This window comes from Lactuca saligna, chromosome 9, assembly GCF_052625555.1.
Source record: "Lactuca saligna cultivar CGN05327 chromosome 9, ASM5262555v1, whole genome shotgun sequence".
Classification (NCBI taxonomy): Eukaryota; Viridiplantae; Streptophyta; class Magnoliopsida; order Asterales; family Asteraceae; genus Lactuca; species Lactuca saligna.
Window position 1 is genome coordinate 29179170 of NC_136425.1, and position 27491 is coordinate 29206660.

Genomic DNA, 27491 nt, shown 5'->3' on the forward strand with positions numbered 1-27491 from the left:
ATCTTTCCCTCTTATTTTTGAATTAGTGTGGTGTTTTGGAGCTAAAGAAGGAAGAAGTTGGAAGAAAGAAGTAAGGATCAAGCAAGCAAGCCTTCATCTTCAGTTTAGCACTCTTATGTACCTTTGTAAGTGTCCAAGATCCGATTTTTATTCCTCTATGTTGCTAGATCTTGAGTTTTGTCCCTTTTTCTTGTTGTTCTTGAGTGAGGGAATGGTTAGATCTCATAAAGTTAACAACTTTATGAATCTCCAGGTCTAAGTGACCTTGTAGACTCTTGGATTTGGCCTATAGTCGAGTGTTGATGTCATGCATGGAGTGTAGGTCATAAATCCCCGTTTTGACCTATTTTAGGTTCAATACATGCATTGGGTATGCATGTCTATAAAGCACCGACTTTTGGGATGGTTTTGGTGCTAGTATCTCTTTTGGAAAGGATGGGTTTCAGACTTCAAGGATTTAGTGCTTATGGGTTAAGCCCTTGAATCTTCATGCCTTGTGGTTGGGTTTTCGGACCCTTGGAGTAGTTCCAAGGAATAAAGTTGGAAACTTTATCCTTTTTGTTAGCATTTGGGTATATATCTGAGCCTTGGAGTCCCTGGAATCGAAGAATACATCTGAATGTATTAAGTTGTTGGAACTCGGGAAAACATGGCGTGTTTGCAAGCCAACACGATGTGTTGACTGGAGTTTCCCGATCATCTTAATGCTATCGAAACACAACGTGTTTGCTAGTAAACACGGCATGATGGGTCAACATGGAATGTTGACCTTGACTGTTGACTTTGACTTTGACCAAGTTTGACCTTGAGGTATTTTGGGTATTGTTGGGATTTTGATGGAATTGGTCATTTGATGGTTATAGGCATTTGAGTTTGAGAGTTGAGATTTGGAGTCAGACCTTATCAGTTTTGTGTTACTTGTGAGGTGAGTTTTCCTCACTATACTTTCGGGTCGAAGGCACAAAGGCCGGCTTAGTGGTTTGATAACCTGATATTGTTGATATGCCGGGTATGGAATAAATATGCATGCTAGTTTTAATATGCTAGTCTGGTAGATCTGTAGGACTACCTATGATACTGTCTGTCTATATGTTTATGATATTATCTGATACATGTCGACATATTGTGTGGGGTGGGTTGAGGTTGTAATGCTCCGTGTTGTAGCCAACAAACCCTAGAGCATACCAGACATAAGATGAGGGTCGGGGAGGGCATGCCAAACTCATACTAAAGGCACATGAGTAATCCAGTCTGTTAGTTGTAGACCCATTGCATGTTATTATGTTATGTGCTATTTGCTTATGCATTGGTATTTTGGGGGAACTTACTAAGCTTTGGGCTTACAGTTTTTGATTATGTTTCAGGTACCTCAGATGATCGCGGGAAGGTAAAAGCGTGATTATGCACCTCCTCATATTTTGTTTCAGGATTTTGGGATTTCTCTGATATTGAACATGTTTTGAAAACTATTTGTAAACAATGATGCTTTCTGGGTTGTTTTAAAAGTTTAAATTTCTCATGAATTTTATGGATGTTACAAAAATTTCATGCCTTAATTTACATGGGCGTGGAACACTCTAATAAGGATCCGAATATTTTCCTAACTTGATTTTGGCTTATCCATTTGACCTGATTCCAATTACACTAGTTAAGGATGGATGAAAAAAGATGTATTGAAGAGTTTATTATATTTATGACCCTCAAGGGTAATTTGGTCATTTTATTGACCTTCTTCTATATTGTATAGGTTGTGTCTAATAGGTTATTTCTTGTGAAGTTGAGCTAGAAGAGTGTGTCAATCTACATTTGAGAACTAGGTGTGTATGTGTTCGCATTTTTACCACTTTGGGGTACATGACAAAATGAGTTTATGATAATGAAATACTAATGCTTTGATATACGAAACATTTTGAAATGAAAGTCTTAAATGATTTTGGAAAGGATGTTTTGGAAGAATGTCTTGAAGGCAAGAGCGTTTTGAAAGACTAAAATGTTTTGAAAGAACTGATGTTTTGATAATGTGTTTGATATGTTTTGAAATATAAATTATTTACTTTTGAAATGAGTATTTTGATACTAACGTATGATATATGTAAAGCATGGAAATAAAAAATAATAATGTATGAAATATGTAAAGCATGGAAAGAAATGAGAATAATGTATGTAAATGTGTAAAGTATAGAATGTAATGAAAAGAATATATTGCTCGAGCCATGATGTCCCCGTAACGAGATATAGATGAATCTATCAGGGTGGTGCTTCCTCTTCGCGAGATAGATTGCCTAACAGAAATGATGCCTTAGTGGACTGATATTGTTCTTTCCACCTTGGTATAAACATAGAGATATTGCTAGAACCTAAGTATAAAAATGGCAATGGTTGAATACCAGAATTAGCCTTTAATGATAAGAGAGAATGGAATATGGAAAAAAGTCTTTTGAAACGAAATGATAAGATATGAAATGATATTTATGATGTGTTTGAAAGGAGTTTTCCTTGAAAATTCTTGAAAAAGTTTTATGGTCTAAACTATGTCATGCTATGTATGAAATGATTTTCATGTAAATGATTGAAAATGCTTTATGGTATGAATAAAAGGAGTTTTTCTTGAAAATAATTGAAAATGCTTTATGGTATAAATGAAATGAGTTTTTCTTGAAAATGATTGAAATGTTCTATGGTTTAAAACTCACGTAGCTCACGAGACATTTTTGTCTTATATGTCTCTTTTTAATGCCATGTATCCCAGGTTGTATTCGAGGAGAAATATGATAGATGGAAGATAGAAGTTAAGAGATAGAGAATGGAGCGGAACTTGTTAAGTTCCTTTTAAATGACATTGATGTAATCATTATTTGTTTGTTATGGTTTGTATGATGTTTAATGGTAACACACGACGTTTTAATCATAAATGTTTTTGTGGGACCGGTTTTTGTTAAATGTGGGTTAATACTCATAATGATTTTATTAAAACCATATCATTTTAAAGTTTGAAAAAGTTAGAAATTTTTGGGGTGGTATAGTTTGGTATCAGAGCGATAGTTTAAGCGAATTAGGATTGGATGATTCCACTCCTAGGCTTAGACTTTGGTTATGGAAAGTATGAATGTGTCATAGGATTTCTATGCCTTAAGTTAGGTAGAATCTTGTGTAACAAGTGATAGGAAGGAATTGACATGCTAGATGTTTATGAATCTCCACATAAGTTAGATGAAATTGTAGAATGCTACATTAAGTACTTTTAAAATGATGAAAGTGAAACTAGTATATGGACGGTCTAAACCATTGGAACAAATCTCCTAAGTGGTGAAGTCAAGGTGGGTTATGTATGATGTGGGTATACTAGTATAGGGTCTGTAGTGGAACCATGAAAGGGATTTGTGAAATGTGGTAAAGATTTGAGTGAGTTAGGGACTTACTGAACACATGCATTGTGCTAAATAAGAGTCATGAAGGAGTTTAAAACATGTTAATAGATGATTGAAAATTTTGATAACTTTAACTTTTCTATCAAAGTCAAACAGTTAGTACAAAAATGAGATAAAAGATAGAAGATAAGAGATAGAGAATGAAGTAAAACTTGTTAAGTTCCTTTTTTAAATGATATTGATGTAATTCTTATTTGTTTGCTATGGTTTGCATGATGCTTAATCGTAACACTCAGTGTTTTAATCATAAATGTTTTTGTGGGTCACGTTTTTGTTAAATGTTGATTAATACCCGTAATTATTTTATTAAAACTGTAACATTTTAAAATTTGAAAAAGTTAGAAAATTTTGGGGTGTTACACTCATGTCCGTGATCGATTCTGCAATCCTTGACATTCATTCAAAATTATAGATTTCGAATGTTATAAAATAGAATTCTAATATCAATCTGTACTTGAATAATTTCGAGATCGTGTTAAACACATTTTCTGAAATCCGTAATTCGACCTTATGGCTTATGCCTAGGTTATACGAATTTAGACATGAGATAATACAAGAAAATTAATTTAGATTACAAGCTTAATCTAAATCACAAACACAAAATATATTGTTGTTTTTATATGTAGTCCGTGACAACAAACCGATAAAGTAATGATGTTATATTTCGTATGTCTTTTCTGCAACACCAAACCTTTAATTTATTAGAAGAATATGACAATTTTAGAGGGAAGTTTTGTATCACTTGGAATAGACGTGATCCTTAGGTTTTGGTGGGATCGTTATCCTGGACTTTTCCCCTTGGAACCTCACTAGCAGCGATGCATCCGAACCACCGTATTACCAAATTCATATTAGTTATGCGAGTGTACACTCCGTACCTACAGTCTCAAAATATAGACCGACTAAAACTTAGCCGGTCTTGAGTAAATTATGGTTACACTAAACGTGTTATGTGGCAATGACATACAGCTAAACCTAAACTATCCACATCAGCCCACATCAATAGCTCTGTAAACCGTTTATCAGGGTGTTTCCGGCAAATGATATTTATGCAAAATCATGAAATTTTTTGATTATAATACACCAAAAATGATTTTAGGATACCTCTTTTTATTAAACTTATATGTTTTTATGCCATTTTCCTATATTAAAAGACTAAGAATATGATGGTTATCGTAAAATTATCGTTTTTTAAAGATGATATATTCATTTGGTAAGTGGGAAATGCCGAATTCCGATTGCACCAACCACGAGGATTACCTGCTATAGCCGGTTGCCGGTGGCGGGGTAGTTGGCCAGAAGGGTTTGGTAATATGATGCGACCCATTGCCACGTCTTGCCACGTTGGAGCGGTGGTCGACACACAAAATAAAATTTAAATTCTAATAATGACCAAAATACCCTCAACCTCCTTCTCCTATTTCATCCCTTCCAATGCCTCCATTCTCACCAACCCCATTCAAATCCGTCGATCAATGACGACGCCGTTAATCTCATTGACAACTATAGTAGCTATTATATACGATTGCTGCCATACCCATTAACTAATCAATCTCAGTCTGAATCGAAGTTTCTGCCATGGCCCCCGCAGCCGGAAACGCTGCCGTTACTTCTAAAGCCCTTGCATTTGGTGCAAGATCTTCAAGGCTTTCGGATGCCCATTTGAATTCGATCCGTTTCAGGAAACCCCTTTTCGGATTTCGATATAATATTGAACGGAAATGGGGGAATTTGTCACTGCAAGGTGGTGGCGGGAGGAACATGGAGGCGATTGTAGAGAGAGGAAGAAAAAGAGGGGGATTGGTGAAGTGTACGGCGGAGGGTATAGAGAGAGGAATACTGACAGGAGGAAGAGGGCAAGATGGTACTTTTGTTATGCCGGAAAGGTTGAAGGTGGTGGCGTTAATGGCATGTGTGATGTGTTTGTGTAATGCTGATAGAGTTGTTATGTCTGTAGCTATTGTTCCTCTTGCTGCCAAACATGGCTGGAGCAGTTCTTTCTTGGGCATCGTTCAGGTAATATATATTCTTGCCTCCTTTCCCCTTTAATGATTAGCTTTGACTTTTTGTTACATTGAATTCTTGATCATATTTCGATGATCACCATCCTAAATCAATCGATCATGTAGTTAATTATCACAACAATAAAGCTCGTGTAAAAAGGTGGAATCTTTAAAATCCAGGTGTCCTATCGGTTTCTCTTTTCTAGTATCAAATATGAACAATATTGACCTATTGATTGTTGATTACGTTGAAATGAATTAGGATCAGCCCCCAAAATGCATTTGCAGAAACTATAATTTTTCATGATTGATTCTAATTCTTTGTAGTTGATGAATACGCTTTAGTTCAAAGAGTATTATCGACTTGATTTGTTAACCTGTATCATTGTATGCCAACTGGATGAAAATGATGTAATTGATATTGTTATGAAAATCTAAGTACTACTTGAATGACAATATTTTGTTGCTTCTTTTCTTTATGCATTTTCTCATATAAAATAAACAAGAAAAACAAGAAAAAAGGGAAGATCTATCTAATTGTTTGTGTAAAGGGTGATACCTCTTTCATTGCCTAATGAGTGTATGCCTTTTTATTTTAGAAATTTTAGTTTTTGGTTGGAATTAATACCTCTTTTTGGTAGTTTAAAATTAAGGTATTAATATTGAGAAGGATGTAGTATTGGTATTAGGTTTGTGAATTGATTTTTATTTTTGTGGTTGTTGGACTTAAAAGAGATTGGTTGGCATCCACCTGAAAAGATTACAAGTTGGAAAATATATGACCAAATAAGATATTAAATAAGTAAATGTCGCAATAAATAATTTAATATGAAACATTTTAAACAGCGAAAATTGTTGTGGTTCATATGATGTGAATTAGTGTGGTGAATGCCAATAGGGGCGGATCTAGGGTGGGCATATGCTCTTTTAAAATTTTGTGCTTACTATTAATTCTTTAAATATATAGAAATAATTGATAACTTTTTGTTGTACTTATTTTATGTATCGAAAATATAAAACTTAAAACATGTTTATTGTTTTGAGTTTGCTCCCATTTGGATTTTTTTCCCGTTCTACATAATTTTATAGTGTTTGTAGGAATAAAAAAATAAAATAAAAAATTGATTGGAAAGAAAAGAATTATTGTAATAGTTAATGAAAAATCTTGAATCTACCTAACCCTTGCATTGGATTTCAAGCATGAAAAGTCATTAGCAGCCATCTCCCATTGAATATGTTGACTAGACACGTGTCAATATACTTTTCAAAGGACTAAAAACTCCTACTTACCAACCCATTTATGACATTGAGCCTTTGTGACTTTTGTTATTAGCTTGTTTTATATCTTGCAAGTTGCAAGTTTATTTCATATTATTAGGGAAATCAAATAAACATAGAAAACTAACCAAGATTTTATGTAATTATTGCATGAATAGTCTTCTTTTCTATGGGGATACATTTTTTCATCGGTTATTGGAGGAGCATTAGTGGACAAATACGGAGGAAAACGGGTGTTAGCTTGGGGTGTTGCCTTTTGGTCTTTAGCAACACTTTTGACTCCATGGGCTGCAAATCATTCCACAATTGCCCTTTTAGCCATGCGTGCTTTCTTTGGTCTTGCAGAAGGAGTCGCTCTTCCTTCAATGACAATTCTTTTATCAAGGTAAACTCCATTCTCTATTGAATGAAGAAAAACTGTTTCTTTTTAACAAGTAATTAGAAATTACTGTTTCTTAGGTGGTTTCCATGTAACGAAAGAGCGACAGCTGTTGGGTTATCAATGGGAGGATTTCACCTTGGGAATGTTGTGGGATTAGTGTTGACACCTATCGTCATGTCTTCAATTGGGCTTTCTGGCCCTTTTATTCTTTTTTCAAGTCTAGGGCTTTTATGGCTAACAACATGGACACTTCGGGTCACAAATGATCCACAAGAAAGTCCTTCAATAACCCAGTCGGAATTGAGGTTAATTCAAGCCGGAAAGTCTGATTCCGTTCCTCTGAAGAAGGGTGAATTCCCTCCTCTTCGATTATTGTTGTCCAAAATGCCAACTTGGGCTATCATTTTCGCTAATGTAACTAACAATTGGGTAAGTTTTTGCTTTTTGTTTTTTGATTCTTATATGTTTCAAGTGTTTATGAATTACGATGATGTATTTTTTTTTTTTCTTATTGGTTTTTAGGGATACTTCGTTCTACTCTCATGGATGCCTGTGTACTTTAAAACTGTGAGTAGCTAAATTGACCATTTTACCCTTACACTTTTAACTAACGATTTTCACAATACTCATCGATTAAGTCAAAAAGCTCGATTGTTGATTTATGAAGTCTTTTTGTTTTTTTGTGGTGAAAAGGTATTTAATGTGAATTTAAAGCAAGCAGCTTGGTTTAGTGCTGTGCCATGGGGAACAATGGCGTTCTCAGGGTATGTTGCAGGAGCTGCTTCTGATTATTTAATCAAACAAGGATACTCTTTGACTTTTGTTCGAAAAGTCATGCAGGTAATCTTCTTCTTCTTCTTTTTGTCTTGTCTGTGTAAAAAGACATATAGACCCTCGTCACAAATTGAAAAAGACGTAAATACCCTCTTGCAGTCGATTGGTTTCATTGGGCCAGGATTTGCTCTACTGTGTTTGAATTATGCGAAGACACCGGTGATTGCTTCTGTGTTCATCACTGTAGCACTCAGCTTGAGTTCTTTCAGTCAAGCTGGATTCCTGTTAAATATGCAAGTAAGATTCATGTTTTTCTTTTTAAAAGCAAAAAAAAAAAAAAAAAAAAAAAAAAAAAAAAAAAAATCAACATACTTTGGACCCTAAATTGTTTCCTAATTTTCTGATCTTTTTCTAGGATATTGCACCTCAATATGCGGGATTTCTCCATGGTATGTGTTTTCAACATCTTTAAATCGTTCATTTTATATTTGGAGATTATTATTATTATTATTTTTTTTGTAACATTTGTTTATAAATAATTTAGGGATTTCGAATTCTGCGGGGACATTGGCTGCAATAGTTAGCACAATTGGAACAGGTTACTTTGTTGAATGGCTAGGATCATTTCAAGCGTTTTTAACTGTTACAGCTTGTTTATATTTTGTTACAGCCATTTTTTGGAACCTATTTGCTACTGGTGAAAGGGTCTTTTAGGATTTTATCACAAAAAAAAAAAAAAAAAAAAGTATTTTATTGGTAGGGAGATCAAGTTTAGTGGGATTCTTTTGTGATAAAATGAAGGGTGGAATGTTTTATGATATAAGTTGTAGGTTGAAAGGAAGAAAAGAACAGAATATTTGTTTAATCTTTGTGCAAAATGTAAAAGTTGTAGAGGGAAAAGTTGGAAAGAATATTTGTTTGGTCTTTGTATTATTTTGTTAAGTAATTGACTTTTTATAATATAAAAGTTACTTTTAAGCCTTGTATTTATTATTATTATTATTATTACTAGTAGTAGTATTTTATACTTCTACACGCTTTGTTGATTGTCGTTGTCTTGATTGTAAGCTTTGAAAATTATGTAAACCCAAAACAAACAATGAAACAACAAAACGTCAAGTCAAATCAAACCGAACTTGTTGGTTAGTTTTGTTGACAAAGGGTTTAGGATTATAGAAAGTAATGTTTGGTTTAAGTAATGATCAAACCACTTACAATTATAATGGTTTTGGGATCACATTGAATTTGATCAATAATGAACTATTTTGCACATCAAACATTACTTTAGATGACCAACCATGAAATTTGTCTCTCAAATCGGCCTATGTGATATATGGTACAACATATATATATATATATATATATATATATATATATATATATATATATATATATATATATATATATATATATATATATATATATATATTCACATTACTTAAAAAATTAAGTTTGTACGTTCAAATAAATATGTAAAAAAGTTAGAAAATGAAAAAATAAATCTAAATAAACATGCATAAGCTTATGTAAGAAGATATTGGGAAACAAATATAAAAATAGTTGTACATGTCGGTTTGAATATAGTAAGTTAGTAATTGTTACAAGTTATCATTGAAATTGATTTTGACCCATGAATTTATTAATAATTTTTAGTAAAATACTTTTTTGAAGTATTGGAATGTTGTTTAAATACTCTTATTATATATGTTAAATATTACTATCTTTTTTTCCTAAACAAACCTTTACTTTTACTAAGCTACCATTAGGGATGAAAGTGGGTCCAAATCCGGACCGGATGAACCTGGACCCGGAAAATCCAAAACCGGTTAACAAGATTTTTTAGAATCGGAAACCGGACCGGTATATAGAAACCGGTTCCAGTTCGGTTCTGGATACGGTACCGGGTAAAGTAGGTTTAGAATCTGAAAAACCCGGAAACATTAAAGTGGGTAGGTTGGAACCAGATAAACTGGGTTTAGAACCGGAAAACCCGAATTTTTTTTTGGTAATTACTTACTAAGTATTGAACTTTGAAAATTTTCATATTGATATCTCGATTTTGGGGGACTGTAACTCATTAAATATGAAACCAAAATTAATAAAATTATAGTATAAAATCATGTACGAACTCTCTCCGACTTTAAATGAATGAGATATGCATGTGTTAACATTTTCACAGAATACAAAGTACAAAAACAAATAGATGAAAAGTTGAAAATTTTCAGTTTTGATATCCCGACTTCGTAAACTATAAGTTGGAAAAAAACCACATGTCAATTCGACTTTAAACGAATTAGATTTGCATGTTTTAAAACTTTCATCGAATACAAAAAAACAAAAAAACTAAAAACGTCCAGCTTTGATATCTCGACTTTGGGATACTGTAAGTCAATTAATATAAAACTAAAAATGGCAAATTTATAGTCTAAATCATGTACAAACTCTAAATTACATGTTGGAAAAAACTGAATGTCAATCGGAGTTGAAATGAATGAGATATGCATCTTTTAAACGTTTCACAAAAACCGGTTCCGATCATAAAAGTGGTTCTGCTTCCTAACAACGCTTCTGGTTTTTAGACTCGGTTTACCTCGACCCGATGGACCCAAACCCGGATTATCCGGAACCCGGAAAAAGCCAATTTTTAAACCCGGAACCGGAACCGATTCTATATATTCCAGCTCCGGTCTGATTTTCCGGTTCTAAATCTCATCCCTAGCTACCATGTCATTCCGGTTCCAAGCCCATTTATGTTTTCAAGCGAGACATGCATGTTGAAAACCAATTGGATTGGAATCAAATTGAAGCCAGAGAGGAGAATGAAATAAATACTAAAGAGATAATGACTTGAGAGGGTAACAAACTATATCTTTGTATATATTTGGTCACTTAATTTTTTTTTTGATGCACTATTAACCATTAAACTTGTTTTTTTGTTCAAAACATACCATTATTACTTGCAATAGCAAGTAAAACCTATTTTTGGGGGGTTTGACTTCCACGTCCGGCGATATCTCCCGTCATCTTCTCCGGCGAAATTTCTAAGATTTACAAGACTTAGGGATTTCGCTTACAATCTAATTCTTTAATGCACCCAAGAACTTCAAACATTCTCAATTTACTCCAACACTGGATGACATTTTACAAGATATGATGTTGTTGCTCACATTTTTGAAAAGCATGTTTAAATTTTGAACTTCAAAGATCTTCCAACTGCTAGAAATGCATCCAAGAACTTCAAACATTCATGAAAGAAACCACTTGAGCGCTTGTTTACACCTGCTATAAAGTATAATCGATCTTCTTCCCTGTTCTTGATATCATAGGAAGTAATGGGATTGAACCTTTGAAATTATTTTCATTGAAATCATGGATCATGACAGGGGTAAATCAGGAAAACAGAAGATGGATTTCGAAAGTGGGGAATGAAGATGAACACACGAACACAGACAAAGACACAAAAGCACAAAACCCTTCATATTTCGATTTTGATTCTAGATCTTGCTTTGAATTCGATTTCATCCTTCAGATTTCGATTTCCTCTTAAGTTGAACATGAACACACAAAAAATCCTAGCTTCCAAAATCGATTTTTATGATAAATGATGGCAGATCTGAAATCATATTTCGCACTGAACCACTAGGTTTGTTTTTCTCCTAATTTTCCATAAATTGATTTTACTTTGAAGAATAATACATGATTTTGAACTTTGATTCTTTTTCTGAAGTCTGATACATGATAAAAAAAATTATATATTGAAGTGTAATAAATGATTTTTGAAGTATGAGAAGATGAACATAAATGTGGCTGAAGAAGATAACCGGAGCTTGGCGACTGTTTAAAGGGAAATGGCGTAGTCGGTGATGGAGAAGGGATGTGAAGGAGGAGACGAAGGCGTCGATGATCGGAAGCTCTGAAAGACCTTTGTCTTTGAACAAAACCACCGCCCACCGGAGACGTTGTCGGAGGTAACGAACGCCGGAAATGTTGTCGAAGGTGGAACTCAACCCCCCCCCCCCCCCCCAAAACAAGTTTTACTTGCTATTACAGGTAATAATAGTATCTTTTAAACAAAAACAACAAGTTTAATGGTTTTACATTGTACAAAAAAAAAACGTTAAGTGACCAAATATGTGCAAATAATATTGTTGGTTACCCTCTCAAGTTATTATTCCAATACTAAATGGTTGTGCTATATAGATTAACTGGAAAATTAGTTTTTGCATGATAAGCTAAGCTCACGGTGATAAAATAATAGTTTTGATAAAACTAGTTGATAAATATAAATTGATATAAATTGACATTTAATAAGCTATTTGAAATAGTATTAAGTATCAATTAGTTATCACAAATAGCTTTTTAATAAGCTATAGTTTATAAGACCATCATGTATAGTTACACCAAAAACATCTTTGGTCTATATGGCCACGCACCATAATTGTAAACATCATACTATATTTTTAGTGGTAGCTAATAGAGGAAGAATTGGTGGTTAATTGTTGTGAGGAAAACGAACCACTACATCCAATGAGCATCTTTCTCTCTCTCTACATCTTAATATATATATATATATATATATATATATATATATATATATATATATATATATATATATATATATATATATATATATATATATAAAATCAAAAAATAAGAGGTATATAATGGTTAAACATGATGATGAGTTAATACCATATAGTGCTTAGTTGTGAATATAAGGGATGATTTAACTTATTTAATGGTGTTACAAAATAGACAAACACTAGGCGACAATAAACTTAATTAAAAAAAATGGCTAGCTTATAAATGGCATAGCCTTAAATTTGAATTTGATTGTGGTTTAGATCGGCCCATAAACACATACTCATGTTTGTTTCAGTGAGAGAAAAACAAAAGGTAAAATAGTGCCATTTTAACTGTGGAAGTTGAAAAAAAAAAGGGTTTTGTTCCAAAATCCAAATTCAAAACGGATCCGGGTTGGATGGCTTCAAGACCCAAATCTAGCTATTATGTAATTGTTTTCTTTTCCGGCTACTCTCTTGCTAGTCCGGTTTTTCTTTTAATAAAATTCTGCTATTAAATAAATAAAAAAATTAAAAAAAAAAAAAGCCCGGATCAAACTGAACTAATTTCATAAACATTTCCAAACAGTGAACCAAAAATATAGGATACTGAGAAAATTACGTAAAAGAAAACATTTCAATTGGGTGGAACAGCTTTAAACTTACTCAAAAGTGTATATAATTTCTTAAACTGCTTACCTCAAACAAATTGAATGAATACTTTAATAATAGTTATTGTACTAACATTATAGATCTAAGTTTTTTTTTTTTTTTTTTTTTTTGTTTTTTTTTGTTTTAGGAAAATAACAAGAGTAAGGTGCTGTTTGTTTTTTTTAAGTCAAAATGTCTGCAGTCTGCGGACCACATCTGCAAGCCTCTGCGGCAGAAGAGGTGGACCAAATGTCTGCAATCTGCAATAAGAAGACTGTTTGTTTTTAACGTCTGCGGGCCGTTAAAATAAATTGAATTTTTAAACTTAATTTCATTTTATAAACATTAAAAATGTATTTTTAACAAAAAAATGAAAGAAAAAAAAAAACTGCACGGTGGCCATGTTTTTTTTTTTTTTTTTAGGTTAAAATGAGGTCTGAAGACCTTTGAAGACAGTGGCCCATGTCTGCGCCAGGAAGACCTCGCGCAGACGTTTTCTGATCTGCGCACTTCCAAAAAACAAACAATCTGCGAGGGCATATGTCTGCGCATTGTCTGCGTAGCGCAGACAAAAGTGGTTGCGCAGATCTTCAAACAAAAAACAAACAGCCCCTAAGTCTCTCAATTAAGAAGTCATGAGTTCATGGCCGTGTTTGGCGTGCCATAGTTAGCTGATAAGTTAACTTATTTTTCGAGCTTTTTAATGTTGTTGTGTTTGGTAAGCCAAAAAGTAGTTTATAAGCTAGCTTTTTGAAAAGCTACTTAATCTAGCTTTTTAGGAGTTTTTTTTAAAAATTTCAAATACACCCCTTAATTAACTATAGAAACACATACTTTCACATGTCATTTTATGTAATTTCAGCTAGTTTTACCAAATATTATTTTTTATGAGCTACCTTTTCAGCTATCAGCCAGCTTTTCAGCTAACAACTAACTTTCAGGTAATACGTCAAACATAGCCCAAATCTTTTTGGAGACATATGCGATAATTTAGGAATAAATTAGTTTGCCGTTTAAAAAAAATCAAATTCTCCCATCCCACCATTTCTGTAAATGCCTGTGTTCAATTGTTATACGACATTCAAATCCATCGACAAATGGATTTCAACATCCCATCGTGAAGCATATTAAACTGTTACCCATACAAATTTACGATTTTTTTCTTTATATATATATATATATATATATATATATATATATATATATATATATATATATATATATATATATATATATATATATATATATATATATATATATATCTTGCTTTAATGTTATCTCTACGGTCATTTAATCAAGACCTATGTGATAAAGAGTTAAAGAAAGAAAGAAAACATGTGTACATGGACGTGGGCATGGTGTTGTAAGTGGGATAGGATAAGGGAGAGCTATGTGTGAGGGTGTGGATGTGAAGTAGATGGATAGAACTAAGTAGGGTGTGAGAAAGATGATTATAATTAGTTTGCTTTGATGAATCATGATTAAACAAAATGATGAGAGTCTTTTTAATAAAACATAAACAATTGAATTTAAAATCTTTGACATTAGCTAAAGGATGACAAACTCATTAAAATACAAAATTTATTAGAATTTAAAGAATTATAATTTCTTTGATTTTGTTAAGCAAACACAATTTTTATTGCAATTTACACTGTAATTCCTCCAAACTCCTTCGAAATTCATGAATCAAACACACCATTAGATATAAAGTTTTAGGCTGGAAGGTGTCGGATATCATAAAATTAAGATGAAGCCTATGTGACATGTTTTGCCATAATGAACACCATGTCTTGTGCATGGTTTGGGTTGTACAATTTGGTGATCTCTCTCTCTCTCTCTCTCTCTCTCTCTCTCTCTCTCTCTCTCTCTCTCTCTCTCTCTCAAATGGTATACCATGCTTAGTGCATGATTTTGTTATTGTCAAAATGAAGTGGAGTGTGGTAATGGTGACACCACACCCTCCTGCCTTATAAAGAAAGAAATGCATCAATAAATTAGAATTTAATCATGTGTTTGGTTGACATAAAACATAATGAATTTTTTGTTGTGTTTTATGTCAAGTTTGCAAATCTATCCAAAGAATTATAATGTAAAATTGTAAATATTGATTTTTATAAACTTTTATTCTATAAAAATAATGATAGTTTTTGTCGTACTTTTTTTTTTTAAATTTATTTAGTCATAAATTTTAAACTTTTTTAATAAAAAGGCATTGTGTTCCATTTGGACATTTGATTTCAAATCTGGAGAAAATAACCCACACCAAAACATAGATATTTTAAATATGTTTTTGGAATGGTTAATATTGTCTTTAAATTGAGCAAAAAAAATGAATATTTACAAAATTTTTGGGTTTTAGGTGTTATTGTTTTTTGTCTGCAGATCTTTTTGGTCTCTTTTGTTTGTACCGTACAGACCACGCGTAGATATTAGGCTTCGAAGACTGTTTTTTTTTTTTTTTGAAGACTGCAAACCAAAAAAAGGTATGTGTCCTCTTTTTAACGTAGATATGGACCATAATCTTCAAACCTCTTCAGACACTTTCTAACCTAAAAAACATATATACTCTTTTTTTTTTTTTTTTTTTTTTTTTTTTTAATTTTTTTTCAATTTAGATTTATTTCAACTTTATCTATGATAAATAAATTGGAAAAAAAAAGTTATAATACTTAAAGAAAAAAAAGGTTGGATAGCACAATCATGACCTTTGTGACAAATTTATAAATAAATATATAATTATAATAATAATCTTTGGAGTTGTTTATACAAATATACAAAAAAAAATTATAATATTGTCTTATATTTTTTTGTACCAAATTATAAAATATTATTTAATGCAACATCGTTTATTTTTTGGGAAAAATATTTATGATCAGTTTTTAATTGATTTAGTTGAAAAAATCAAATAAAAATTTTGAAAAAATTCATTTAAAATCAAAGTTTATTTTCATTCATATTATATGTTAAATTATTTTATCCATAATTATAATGTTTAAGTATAAATTTACAACAAAGTTTGTTGGTTTTTATCAAATATATATGATAATTTTTACCATTTTATTTTCACTTTTTATACAATAATACACAAAAATTAATTTGCATTTATTAATTATATATAATAAAATCATAAAATTATTATTAAAAAAAAAAAAAAAACTCTTTTAAGTTTTTTATAAAAATCAGTTTAATTAGATTTTAGTTTATTCTAATGCAGATGTTAAAAAACAATCTTCTTTTTTCAGACTGCAGACGTTTGATCTACATCTTCTACTGCAGGCGTTTGTATATATGGTCCGTAGATTGCAGACATTTTGTCTTTAGAAAAAAACAAACATGATTTTGGTACTATTTGTATCTTTGTTAGAGACATATTGCATGGAAGGACACATTTCTCCTTTCAATAAAATAGGGAGAATGGAATTTAGATAAAATTCCTTTAAACATAGATTTCAAACAGAAAAAGAGAGCAAATTATTGGCGTTCCCCAAGTGATCAACAAAATTTACATGACATGCTAGTTTTGTCTGTGAATGACATAAAAACACTAAACCATGAAATTAATTTATAAAAAAAATTCCAAATAAAAAGTCTGACGAAATAAAAACTAAACCAAATATCAAACTTTCAAAGCACCCAAGGTAGGTAGGTAGGTCTTTACCCCCCAAATATAACCTCTCTTTAACCCCACTCCCAAATGCAAATGGTGTTGCTTCTTCAAATAACCTCCTACATTCATTAATCCACCTTCAAGAATTCATTCATTGCACTTTCAACACATTTTTATCAACTGCCAATATAAACAACATCACTTACTTTTCCAATTCCTGAGAGAGTATTAGTATTACATTTCTGGCCCCTGAGTTTAGCTGTCTTTTGAAATTTTGGTAACAAAATATTTTATTTTGCAATTTTAGGTCCATATGTGAGGTTCTTATAACTTTTCTGGTAATTGTTCTACGTATGAAAAAATCAGTTATAACGAGGGACCAAAAATGTAATTTAGTCCAGAAGCGAAAACTTACATTAAACATAGCTGGGTTCCTTGATCAAGCTTCCATCGGATCCACCAGAAAGTTCCTTAAGCTCAGCCTGCAATCGTTCATATTTCTCTTTAACAGCAGCAACAATCATGACATCAGCAACCTCCTCTTTCAGTTTATTTTCCAAATTCTTAATCCTATCCTTCGATTCCTTGCTAGGGTTTTTTTTGTGTTTCACCGCCTCAAATTTCAACAGCTCAATTTTACTTTTCAATTCCGGGGTATTCTCAATAATATCTTTAATTATCTTATTAATTTCCGCATTCAGTTCATTAACTTTCGCCTTCACCATCTCCATAGAAGTTTGACCCATCCGTGAAACAACATGGACACCCGAAGCTTCTAGAGCATTCACAAATTCCGTTTCCACTTCTGCCCTTACCTCCATCATCTTCTCCTTCAGATCCTCATCCAGACCATCGCCTCCCAGTGTCTCGATCTCCGCTTTCAGTCCCTCGATTTTGTTTTTCAGAATCGGATTTTCCAAAACTTGTTTGAACTTCTCGTTCACTTTAGTCTTCAATGGAAGGGTTTTTTTGTAATTTTCCGCGACTGCTTTCGCTACTTTGATTTCGTTCAACAAGTTTAGTTTGTATTTCAGCTTATTGTAATTAGGAGCTGTTGGTAACTTCACTTGGAATTCTTTCTTTAGATTCTTGAGATCCTGGATTTGATCAGAAGCCAACTCTTTTTCTGTATCGAAATTGTCACGCATATAATTTATTTTGTCCTCGATTCCTAAAGCTTTTGCAGCTACAGAAAATTCATATTCAACTTCTCTTTCGAGCTTTTTGACGAGGCCATTTTGGTCCATATCGGGAGCTATTGAAGATGATTCTTTTGCTTTCATGATTTGCTCTTTTAGCCTATTGACTTCATTCTGCAAGGCTTGATTGGAAATAAGTCCAGGTTTTGGTTCTTCCTTTTGTTTCATGTTGACTTTCTTTTCTGGGTCAACGGGTAGACCTTCTTGGAATCCACCAATCTTGCGAAATTTGAGCATTCGATGTTTTAATAGCTGTGGAGTATCCATCTTTTGAAGTTCCTATTTATAATAAACAACAAAAACACACATTAATTGTGTACTAATTTCTTAATATAGATCAAAGCATAAATAGGCTTAATGTTACTCACATCCATTGATTCAAGAATGACTTTTTTAATTTGCTGAGAGGTCCACTGTGGATCAGCATGAGCACCACCAAGTGGTTCCTGCAATTAAAATTATAAAGTTTACCCTCAATTAAATATAAATTTAAAAATATTATTTTTTATTACAATTAATTATTCTTACAGGGATGATGCCATCAGCAATTTGAAGCTTAGTAAGCTCAGTAGCAGTGATCTTGAGCTTCTCAGCTGCCTATACACAAGAAGAAATTATATAAACTTTCAAGAATTATATAATATTCATGTACAATTACAAATAAATAAAAAATAAAAATTTTCACTACCTTTGGAGCAGCTTTGGCAGTCTTCCATAGAATTGCTGCACATGCTTCAGGGCTATAGCATAAGAATTATAAGTTATTTCAGTAATTAGTAAGTGCAAAACTAAAAACACAATAGATATCTAATGATTTTAGAAACCAAATAACACTACTGTTTTTATAAAAGTTTCTTATTTCGAAAGAGTGAAATTTGATTCATCTATTCTAAAGGTTAGATATAGTTGTAAGACTTTTAGAATACTGTTTCACTTTGGGCTGAATGAACAGTCTGAAAGACGGTAAATGACCATTTTACCCTTCTATTTAAAAAAAAAAAAAAGTTAACATCCATCCACCCATTTCACAGTAACTAAAAAAGAAACAACACCTAACAGTTAGTTCATTTATATCACCCTCAATCTTTGACTTGTAGGTTTTTGACATTTTGTGTAAAAAAGTGGGATCAATCAGACTTTTTGGGAATTAAATTAAAAGTCTCCAAGAGCCAGCTATTTTTAAAATTGAAAATGGTGTAAACAAATAATGAATTCATATAACCCTCATTATGTACAAAAATAAAAAAAAAAGAAGATAAAATCTAGTCACCTGGCAACATAGAAAACAGCATTTTCAAGCATCAGCAATTTATTAGCACAACCAATGGCCAAAGCACCTCCAGATCCACCTTCACCTATCACAATGGATATGATTGGCACCTCTAAACCAAACATAGTCCTTAAATTATGAGCAATGGCTTCACCCTGCATACACATAAATGATGGTTTTATTAACACATTAGGCCAAGTTTTTTGACTTACCACATTCAGACATTCATAACACATTAAGTCAAAACAAAGCACCCCTATCTATTGTATCCATTAAGTCCATTAAATCAAAAAGAAAAAAACAAATGCACATATATGTTTATACATACCTGACCTAACTCCTCTGATTTAAGGTCAGCAAATGCCCCTGGAGTGTCAATGAAAGTCACAATAGGGAAACCATGGTGATGTGCATAGTACATCATACGTAGAGCCTTTCGGTATCTGTAAAAAACATAAATTTATATAGCAAAAATGATTTTAAAAAGTGTAAATAAAAAAGTATCATATATTAACATAATATTACCCATGTGGTGTAGGCATTCCAAAGTTACGTTGAATATTTTCTTTGGTATTTCTACCCTTTTGATGACCAATAAACATGAATCGCCTTCCTTCTATTGTTCCAATTCCAGTTACTATTGCAGGATCATCATAACCACCTCTATCACCATGAAGCTCAACAAACTGTACATTTTGGAATGCAAAAGGGTATATCCGGAATTTCGTAATTCATATCATATTCTTTCAGTTTAGAAATGTTCTAATCTAAGAAAGCATAGAGTAACATTAACACACCTTTTCAGTAATGTTGAAGACATGATCAAGAAAAGTTGGCCTGTTAGGGTGTCGTGCAATGTTAACACGCTGTATTGGAGTCAAGTGTGTGTAGAGATCTTTAAGAGCCTGTAGATGATAAAATAATAAAATAATAAAAGTCAGCAGACATGAGTCACATGACATTATTACAATTGTAATTTATATTTATACAAAAGGGTTGTTTTTTCCAGTTACAAGTAACTGAACCTGTTGGTATTTATTCTCTAAAGAAATGATTTGATCACTGAAGTCCAAACCGGTTTCATTAGCCATCTTTTGAACCTGAAAACAACAAAAATGAAAGTTTAAGACATGTTCCAATTGTACCCTACAGAGCAATAATATCACAGAAGTTTAGGAGGATTTACATCAATGATTTTCTTCTGGAGATCCATAAGAGGTTTCTCAAATTCCAAGGTGACAGGTTTTGGCTTCTCCTTTAATGGCTTGAATGGGGATAGATGACTAAGAACTCCACCCTTCACGTTGGGATCAGGATCCTGGGGCCATGGGTAATCGTGCTTCTTCACCTTCCTTACCTTTGCAGTGATACTTAAACCCTTCCTCCCTGTGTTTACATGCCCTTTGCCTAAAGTTCGTAGGGGTATGCCATTGATGCCATTACTTGAGCTTCGAAGAAGATCTGAAGCTGATGTTCCAGAAGACAAGCTTCCAGAAAAGGTAACAGGAGACGGAGGTACAGAAGCCATATCTGTACCCAAAAGTATAGCACTTAAAACTCCCACAAATAGCAAAAGAAATGATATAAAAAGGGGCAAATATACATCAATCTGAAACCAGTTTCTGATATATAAATATTGGGAAAAGTCAGCATTTTAGTTGAACTCCCACCAAATCCTAATTTCTTTTCCATAAATCCATCAAATCGTAGACTTATTCATTAAGAAATTAAAGTAGTTTAATAAACAAGTTACGAAAGCACGATGTTTGTATTTATCTAATCTCGTTGCATGCTATATTGATTTTCTAACAAATCAAGCAACATAACCGTAAGCATTCCAGTGCCAAATCAGTTTAAACGCGATTTGATTCCAAGAAAAGTAGAAAATCAACAATTATATCACCAAAAACCACTCCATTAACCTACTTCCGGCGATCCTCGAAGATGATTAAAGCAGAAAGAAATCAGTTTAAACTAAAAATATTATGACAGAATCAATAAAAATTCAATCAAGCATTCATCAATTAAGAGTTTGATAATGCATCAAAAGCAAAGAAGCTGAAGGAATCAAATCAAGCAAATTGAAAATATTACCTGCGATTTTCGATCGCTAAGAGTAAAAAGATCTGAAATTGAGCACTTGGAGAGAAGGGATTTTGAGCTGGAAGCGAAGAGGAACAGAGAAAGAGGAGATTTATTACGAAGTGAGGAGAGAGAGGGGTAGCATCGAGAAGATCGTCAGTGGTTTTTGGGTGTTTATGTGAACTTCAATTCTTCGATACTTCTTATGCATTTGGAGGCGGAGGGATTTGAGCCAGCTATGATCTGTTTGGCTTTGGCAGTTGAAAGTGGGTGAGCCAGTGAGCCGGTGAGTCAGCCATGGGCTAGACCATGGTTGGACCTGATTTCACACGAGTTAGGAAATGTTACACGTGTGTGGTAGCGATGTCTTCGATGATGGCTCCCATTGGGGTGTACTACATGAGATTTGTAATGAATTTGTATATGCATTGTTTGTTTATATTTCACACTTGTCAAATATGCAATTGGATAAAACAATCTTGATTTCTTTTTCTTTGTTGATTGCTCGGAATATTTTAGTATTCTCCTAATTTAATTACAACTAGTGTTTAAGTTATATTTTTTTAACTCAGATCGTCCTTGTATTATCTCAAACCGTCCATGTATTATCTTTTTTTCATTCAGAATGTTCCCGTATTATCTTTTTTTCATTCTTGTCCAAATGTTAAATTGAACGTTTAGTTCATTTTCAAAAATTAACTCAGACCGTCCCTGTATTATCTTTTTTTCATTCAGGTCGTCCCTATACATTAAGATGACTATTTTGCCCTTAATAATTTCTTTTTAAAATTTTCTTTTATTAATTTATAATTTTTAGATTAATATATATATATATATATATATATATATATATATATATATATATATATATATATATATATATACACCCAAGAACACCCTAACCCCTTCCTTGATTTCCTTCAGCCCATTTGTTTCCCTCTTTCCCATTCACCTCCATCCCCCGTTCAAAACCCTAGATCCACCTGTATCTCCGTTTAAATTAAGAGAATTTGAGGTACAGAGAGGTGCGAGCGACGATGATTCAGTTGATAGTGAACACTAGATGGTTCGATAATGGCAGCACATTTTGAAGTTATGGTCATCTTCTTCGAGTTTGCTTCTCGTTTGGGAGTTGAAGCCATGTCCATGATTGCTCTACATTTCGAAGCAGACCACCTGAAGTGAAACACCCCAAAAACACAGTCCAAAAATTTCGTTTTGAAAATCATTATAAAACCATAAATCATCCATAGTCATAAAGAAAACCATGTATAATGTATCTCAAAACATCATATAAATACTATGACAAAACATGTGATACAAATATTAGTGTCTCAAATAATCCTAGGCTGAATGCTATATTGTGTGTCATGCGATCACCCCGAGCCCTTCCCCTTGCTACTGGAAGTACCTGAAACCAAACTGAAAACTATAAGCACGAAGCTTAGTGGGTCTCCCCAAACTACCATATACCATACAAATAACATGCAATTAGGAGATACTATAAGCATGAAGCTTAGTGAGTCTCCCCAAACTACCACATACCATACAAATAACATACAATTAGGAGATACGAGCCCTACCCACTCTCATGGAGATTCGGGCCCTGCCCACACTCCGCTACTAACATGCATACAAGTATCACACAAACAACAAGTATATCTATCAAACAACAAGTATATCTATCAAACATCCACTCTGTTTCTCCGGATCTTCGGAGCGTCAGGACTCGCTTAAGGTATCGGGGATGGTACCGGGGCTTCGGGGGGGGGGGGGGGAGGGGGTTAAAAGAAGGCTAAAAGATGAGTAGAGTAGGAGGGGGGGGGGGGTTGAGAAATTATCAATCAAACCCAGTTGCCTTCGGTTTATATTTATAGGGCTGAAATTTCAGATTTCACGTCGTGAATCACTTGTTCACGTTGTGACCTTGGACGTCATCAGGTGCGTAGTCGCGATGTTCAGTCTGTCAGGCTTTAGAAGACGTCAGCACTGAGTTCACGTTGTGAACCCCTTTTTCACGTCGTTAACTGTGACACAATGTTGGGGTTCGCTCCCCGAACTTCAGAAATTCATAACTTTCGCATACGAGCTCCGTTTTCGACATTTTTTATATCTACATGTAGGTGATAATATGCTCTACAACTATCGTTTAGACTCTCTCGGCTAATTTTGAGTTTAATTTTTATTATATTTATTTTTAGTAGGCTGGGACAGGAAAACTCCGTTATAAACTCATAACTTCTTCATTTGACGTCCGTTTTCGTCTGTCTTTTTACCGTTGGACTGCTATCAACGAGATCTTCGATTCTTGTTTAGATTGTTTCGACCATAAACCACTTGATCTCATATTCGAACTTCGGGCTGCATACTGCTAAGCTGAAACTTAGAAAAATCATAACTTCCTCATACGCAGTTAGATTTAGACGTTCTTTTTATGCACGCTCTCGGTTTAACGTATTCTACGACTTTCGTTTATATCGCTAAGGCCAAATATCGCTTTATCGTAAATTCACTATTTACGTCGCGCTTTGTCATGTCGGTTTTGTCGCGAAACTTCGACAGATCATAACTTCTTCGTTATAACTCAGATTTCGACATTCTTTATGTATCTGGAATCCTTCTCACGGCCACTACAACTTCGTTAAGATTATTCATTCTAAATAATATTCTATCAAAAAGTCATTTTTGATGCTCATTGTCTCTAAATTGACTAGCCCTGATCTACGGGCGTTACAAGATGTTACAATTCACCCCCACTTGAATCAGACTTCGTCCTCGAAGTCTCCTATTGCTGAATCCTGAAACAACTTGAGGTAGTGCTCCCTCCCTCATATCCTCCTCGGTCTCCCAAGACTACTCTGAACCCTTTTGGTGCTGCCACTGCACCTTCACTAACTCGACTCTTTTGTTTCTTAACTCCTTCGTCTTGCGATCCAGAATTGCTACTGGCTTCTCAGTGTAATTCAGGCTGTCATCAACTTGAATGTCCTCCAAGGGTACAAATGTTGTCTCATCTACTAGGCACTTCCGTAGCTGGGAAACATGGAAAGTTTTTTGGATCTGGCTGAGCTCGGCTGGAAGATCCAATCGGTATGCCACCTTACCCACCCGGGCTATGACCCTGAAGGGGCCGATGTACCTAGGGCCCAGCTTGCCCCGCCTCCGAAACCAGATAACACCCTTCCAGGGTGACACATTCAGGAGGACCATGTCGCCCACCTGAAACTCCAAATCCAAACACCGTTTGTCAGCGTAACTCTTCTGCAAACTCTGAGCATTCTGGAGCCTACTTCAGACCTGTTGTATCCGCTCCGTGGTCTTGAGTACCACCTCTTTACTCCCCATGACCCTCTGAGCGACCTCACCCCAATAGATTGGGGTCTCACACTTCCTACCATAAAGCATCTCGAAGGGAGGCCGGTCTATACTAGCATGGTAGCTATTGTTATATGAAAATTCCACTAACAGAAGATACGTATCCCAACTGCCACCGAAATCCAACACACATGGTCTAAGGATGTCCTCAAGATTTTGAATCATCCTCTCGCTCTGTCCTTACATCTAAGGGTGGAAAGCGGTGTTGAAATGGAAATGAGTACCCATCTCATCGTGAAACTACTTCCAAAGTCTGGAAGTAAAACAGACATATCGATCTGGCACCACCAAGACAGGCACTCCGTGTCGTGCCACTACCTATCACACATAAATCTTGGCCAGCTTCTCGGCCAAGATTCTCTCTTAGATCGGTATGAAGTGGATGCTCTTGGTCAACAGATCCACGATGACCCAAATCGCATCAACTCCTCGTGCGGTCTTGGGAAGCTTAGTGATAAAATCCATAGTAATGTCCTCCCATTTCCACGTGGGAATGTCTAACGGATGCATCTTGTCGTGAGGCTGTTGGTGCTCTGCCTTGACCTTCCTGTAGGTCAGGCACCTCTCCACGTACCAAGCTACGTCCCGCTTCATGCAGGGCCACCTGTAATCGCATCGAATATCTCTATACATCTTCGTCGCCCATGGATGGATAGATAACCTTAGGCCTGACAATCATGTCGTGTTCGGGTTAGCGTGTCGCAGGTTGGCGGGTTGACAGGTCAAAATATGTCAACCTAAATACGACCCATTTAAATATACAGGTCACGGATTGACGGGTCACGGGTTGGCGGTTTGGAAGATAAACTCGTATATGACCCGCAAATCCATTTATTTATAAGGGTTCATAGGTTGGAGGGTTCGTGGGTCAGAGTTAGCTTCGTGAGTCAGATTACGACTTACGACCTTAGGGAAATTGCAAAATGGTTACAGACTTAGCCTTACAGGTTACGACTTACGACCTTAGGCCATCCACCACGAGTCAAAATGTTAAAACAGTCAAAATGGTCTATGAATCAATGGCATATATTATATCATACTTATTAAATATTAATACTTTATACATATATACATTTAAAAATAAAATAATTTTTTTTTATTAAAAATATAAACAGGTTGGCGGGTTATTTTTTGAGAAACCCATATATGAACCGTGTAATAAACGGGTTGGCAGGTCGGTGGGTTAGCGGGTTGGCGGGTTGAAAAACTCAACCCAAACCCCTTTATTTTGTGTCGTGTCGTGGTTCGTGTCGCGGGTCATGTCGAGAATTATCAGCCCTAGATAACCTAGACTTGTGGGCCTCATCCATCAATATATGTCGTACCCTGCCCCAGTACGGTACCCGGACCCTCCCATGCAGGGTCAACAACCCACAGCTTTCATAGTCAAAGGAGGCCACCTGATCTATGATCCGCTCACACTTTCGACACTCCTCCTTTAGGCCCTCGACATGCGCCTCGCGAATCTGCTCCAGCAGTGGAGTAATCACTGTCATCCACAGATAAATGTCTCAGATCTGCGTTTTCAACTTCATCCATTAGCTTGAAAAAAATCTGAAAACAAACCATGTGTTGTAATGTAAGCCATGAATCAGTACAACTTCTTTTTCTGCATATATACGACTGATTATGTAGCAACATGCTTCCATTTATATATTTATTTATTATAACATCCTACATTGGTAGCTACTTTCATATCTTTTTAGTACATACATGATTCTACTTCCAATCTTTCTGTTATGAGCATCTCCAATGGAAGGTTATTTTATATCTTATTGCTATTTCAACAAGTCTTTGTTGACCATTGGAGTGGAAAATGTTTTTTGATATTTTATCCAACCATTTCAGTCATTTTTTAAACTTTGTTATATTTGACTAATAAATCTATTTTGTTAAATATGCAAAATAATTTTGAACATTTTTTGTATTAGAACTACATACATGATCAATATCAAATGGCATGTGCTCAAAAACAACAAATTAGATAAGGGTCTTTAAACAATATTTCAAATAGATGCGGATACACATGTAATTCTTAAAAAAAGGTTTTGCATTGGAGATGATATGTAAAGATAGTTTTTTTTTTTATTTATTATTTTTATTTTTTTTTTATAAATAAAGTTGGTGAAAATATTATAGGGCAAAATAAGAAAGGTCAACTACCGTGGATGCTCTAAGAGATTGTACTTCATATAATTTACCTAATTATCGCATTGTACATTCAATATTTTTCTTATCAGGACATACAAAATCTATCCAAATATAGCAGTGAAAACTGAAAGGTACAATGTTGTAATGGGAAGAAACAAAAGTAGGATACCATCAAGTAGGTGTGGAAGAATTGGCCTGATTTAGCTAAGATCTACAAATTAGAGAAATATTTTCCAGGCTTATTAAATTGTATATGTGTGAAAGAAAGAAAGAAAGCACAATATAAAAGAAGATCAGTTAAACTAGATGAGCATTTTACCTTTGTAGGATTTAACAAAAGAACGCAATGCAAAAACAGAATCAACACGACCTGGAAGCTCATGGTCACGCATCCCAGCAATGACACTTTGTAGTGTTTTGCGGAAATTATTTGGGTCAGAGAAACTTATATGGGCATATTGTCATGTATCCCACGCAGCCTAACATTTGAAAATAATGTTTTAGATTTAAAGTTTCCACCAAATAGGGATACAACAAGATAATGACCATCAATCATCAACCAACATACACACACAACATTAAATAAAAATTTAAAGTTTCCACGTAGCAACAACACTTTCTGCTTTTATTGTTTACTAATATTAATATAATATAATGAAAAGGAAAGGAAACAAAAAATAGAAAATACAGTATTATGAAACTTAGCTCACCTTTGCTTTGAGATGACCA

General features: G+C 34.1%; 2 protein-coding genes across 2 annotated transcripts; one reads left to right on the plus strand and one right to left on the minus strand.

The window, feature by feature from the left end:
* The first annotated feature begins 4863 nt into the window (after positions 1-4863).
* On the plus strand, positions 4864-8843 carry PHT4;2 (phosphate transporter 4;2). The gene is made up of 8 exons (XM_078973991.1): positions 4864-5444; positions 6868-7094; positions 7169-7520; positions 7614-7658; positions 7785-7931; positions 8025-8162; positions 8281-8314; positions 8410-8843. Exons 1-8 carry the CDS (start codon positions 5007-5009, stop codon positions 8577-8579), a joined length of 1551 nt encoding a protein of 516 aa, XP_078830117.1. The 5' UTR covers positions 4864-5006; the 3' UTR covers positions 8580-8843.
* Positions 8844-16525: 7682 nt separating this feature from the next.
* Positions 16526-21482, minus strand: CAC3 (acetyl Co-enzyme a carboxylase carboxyltransferase alpha subunit). The gene is made up of 12 exons (XM_078972756.1): positions 21249-21482; positions 20341-20684; positions 20180-20254; positions 19952-20059; positions 19680-19840; positions 19483-19597; positions 19155-19309; positions 18573-18624; positions 18413-18481; positions 18253-18330; positions 17101-18163; positions 16526-16865 (listed from the first exon to the last, which is right to left on the minus strand). The coding sequence occupies exons 2-11, from the start codon at positions 20680-20682 to the stop codon at positions 17102-17104; spliced, it is 2217 nt and encodes a 738-aa protein (XP_078828882.1). The 5' UTR covers positions 20683-20684; positions 21249-21482; the 3' UTR covers positions 16526-16865; position 17101.
* Positions 21483-27491: the final 6009 nt, after the last annotated feature.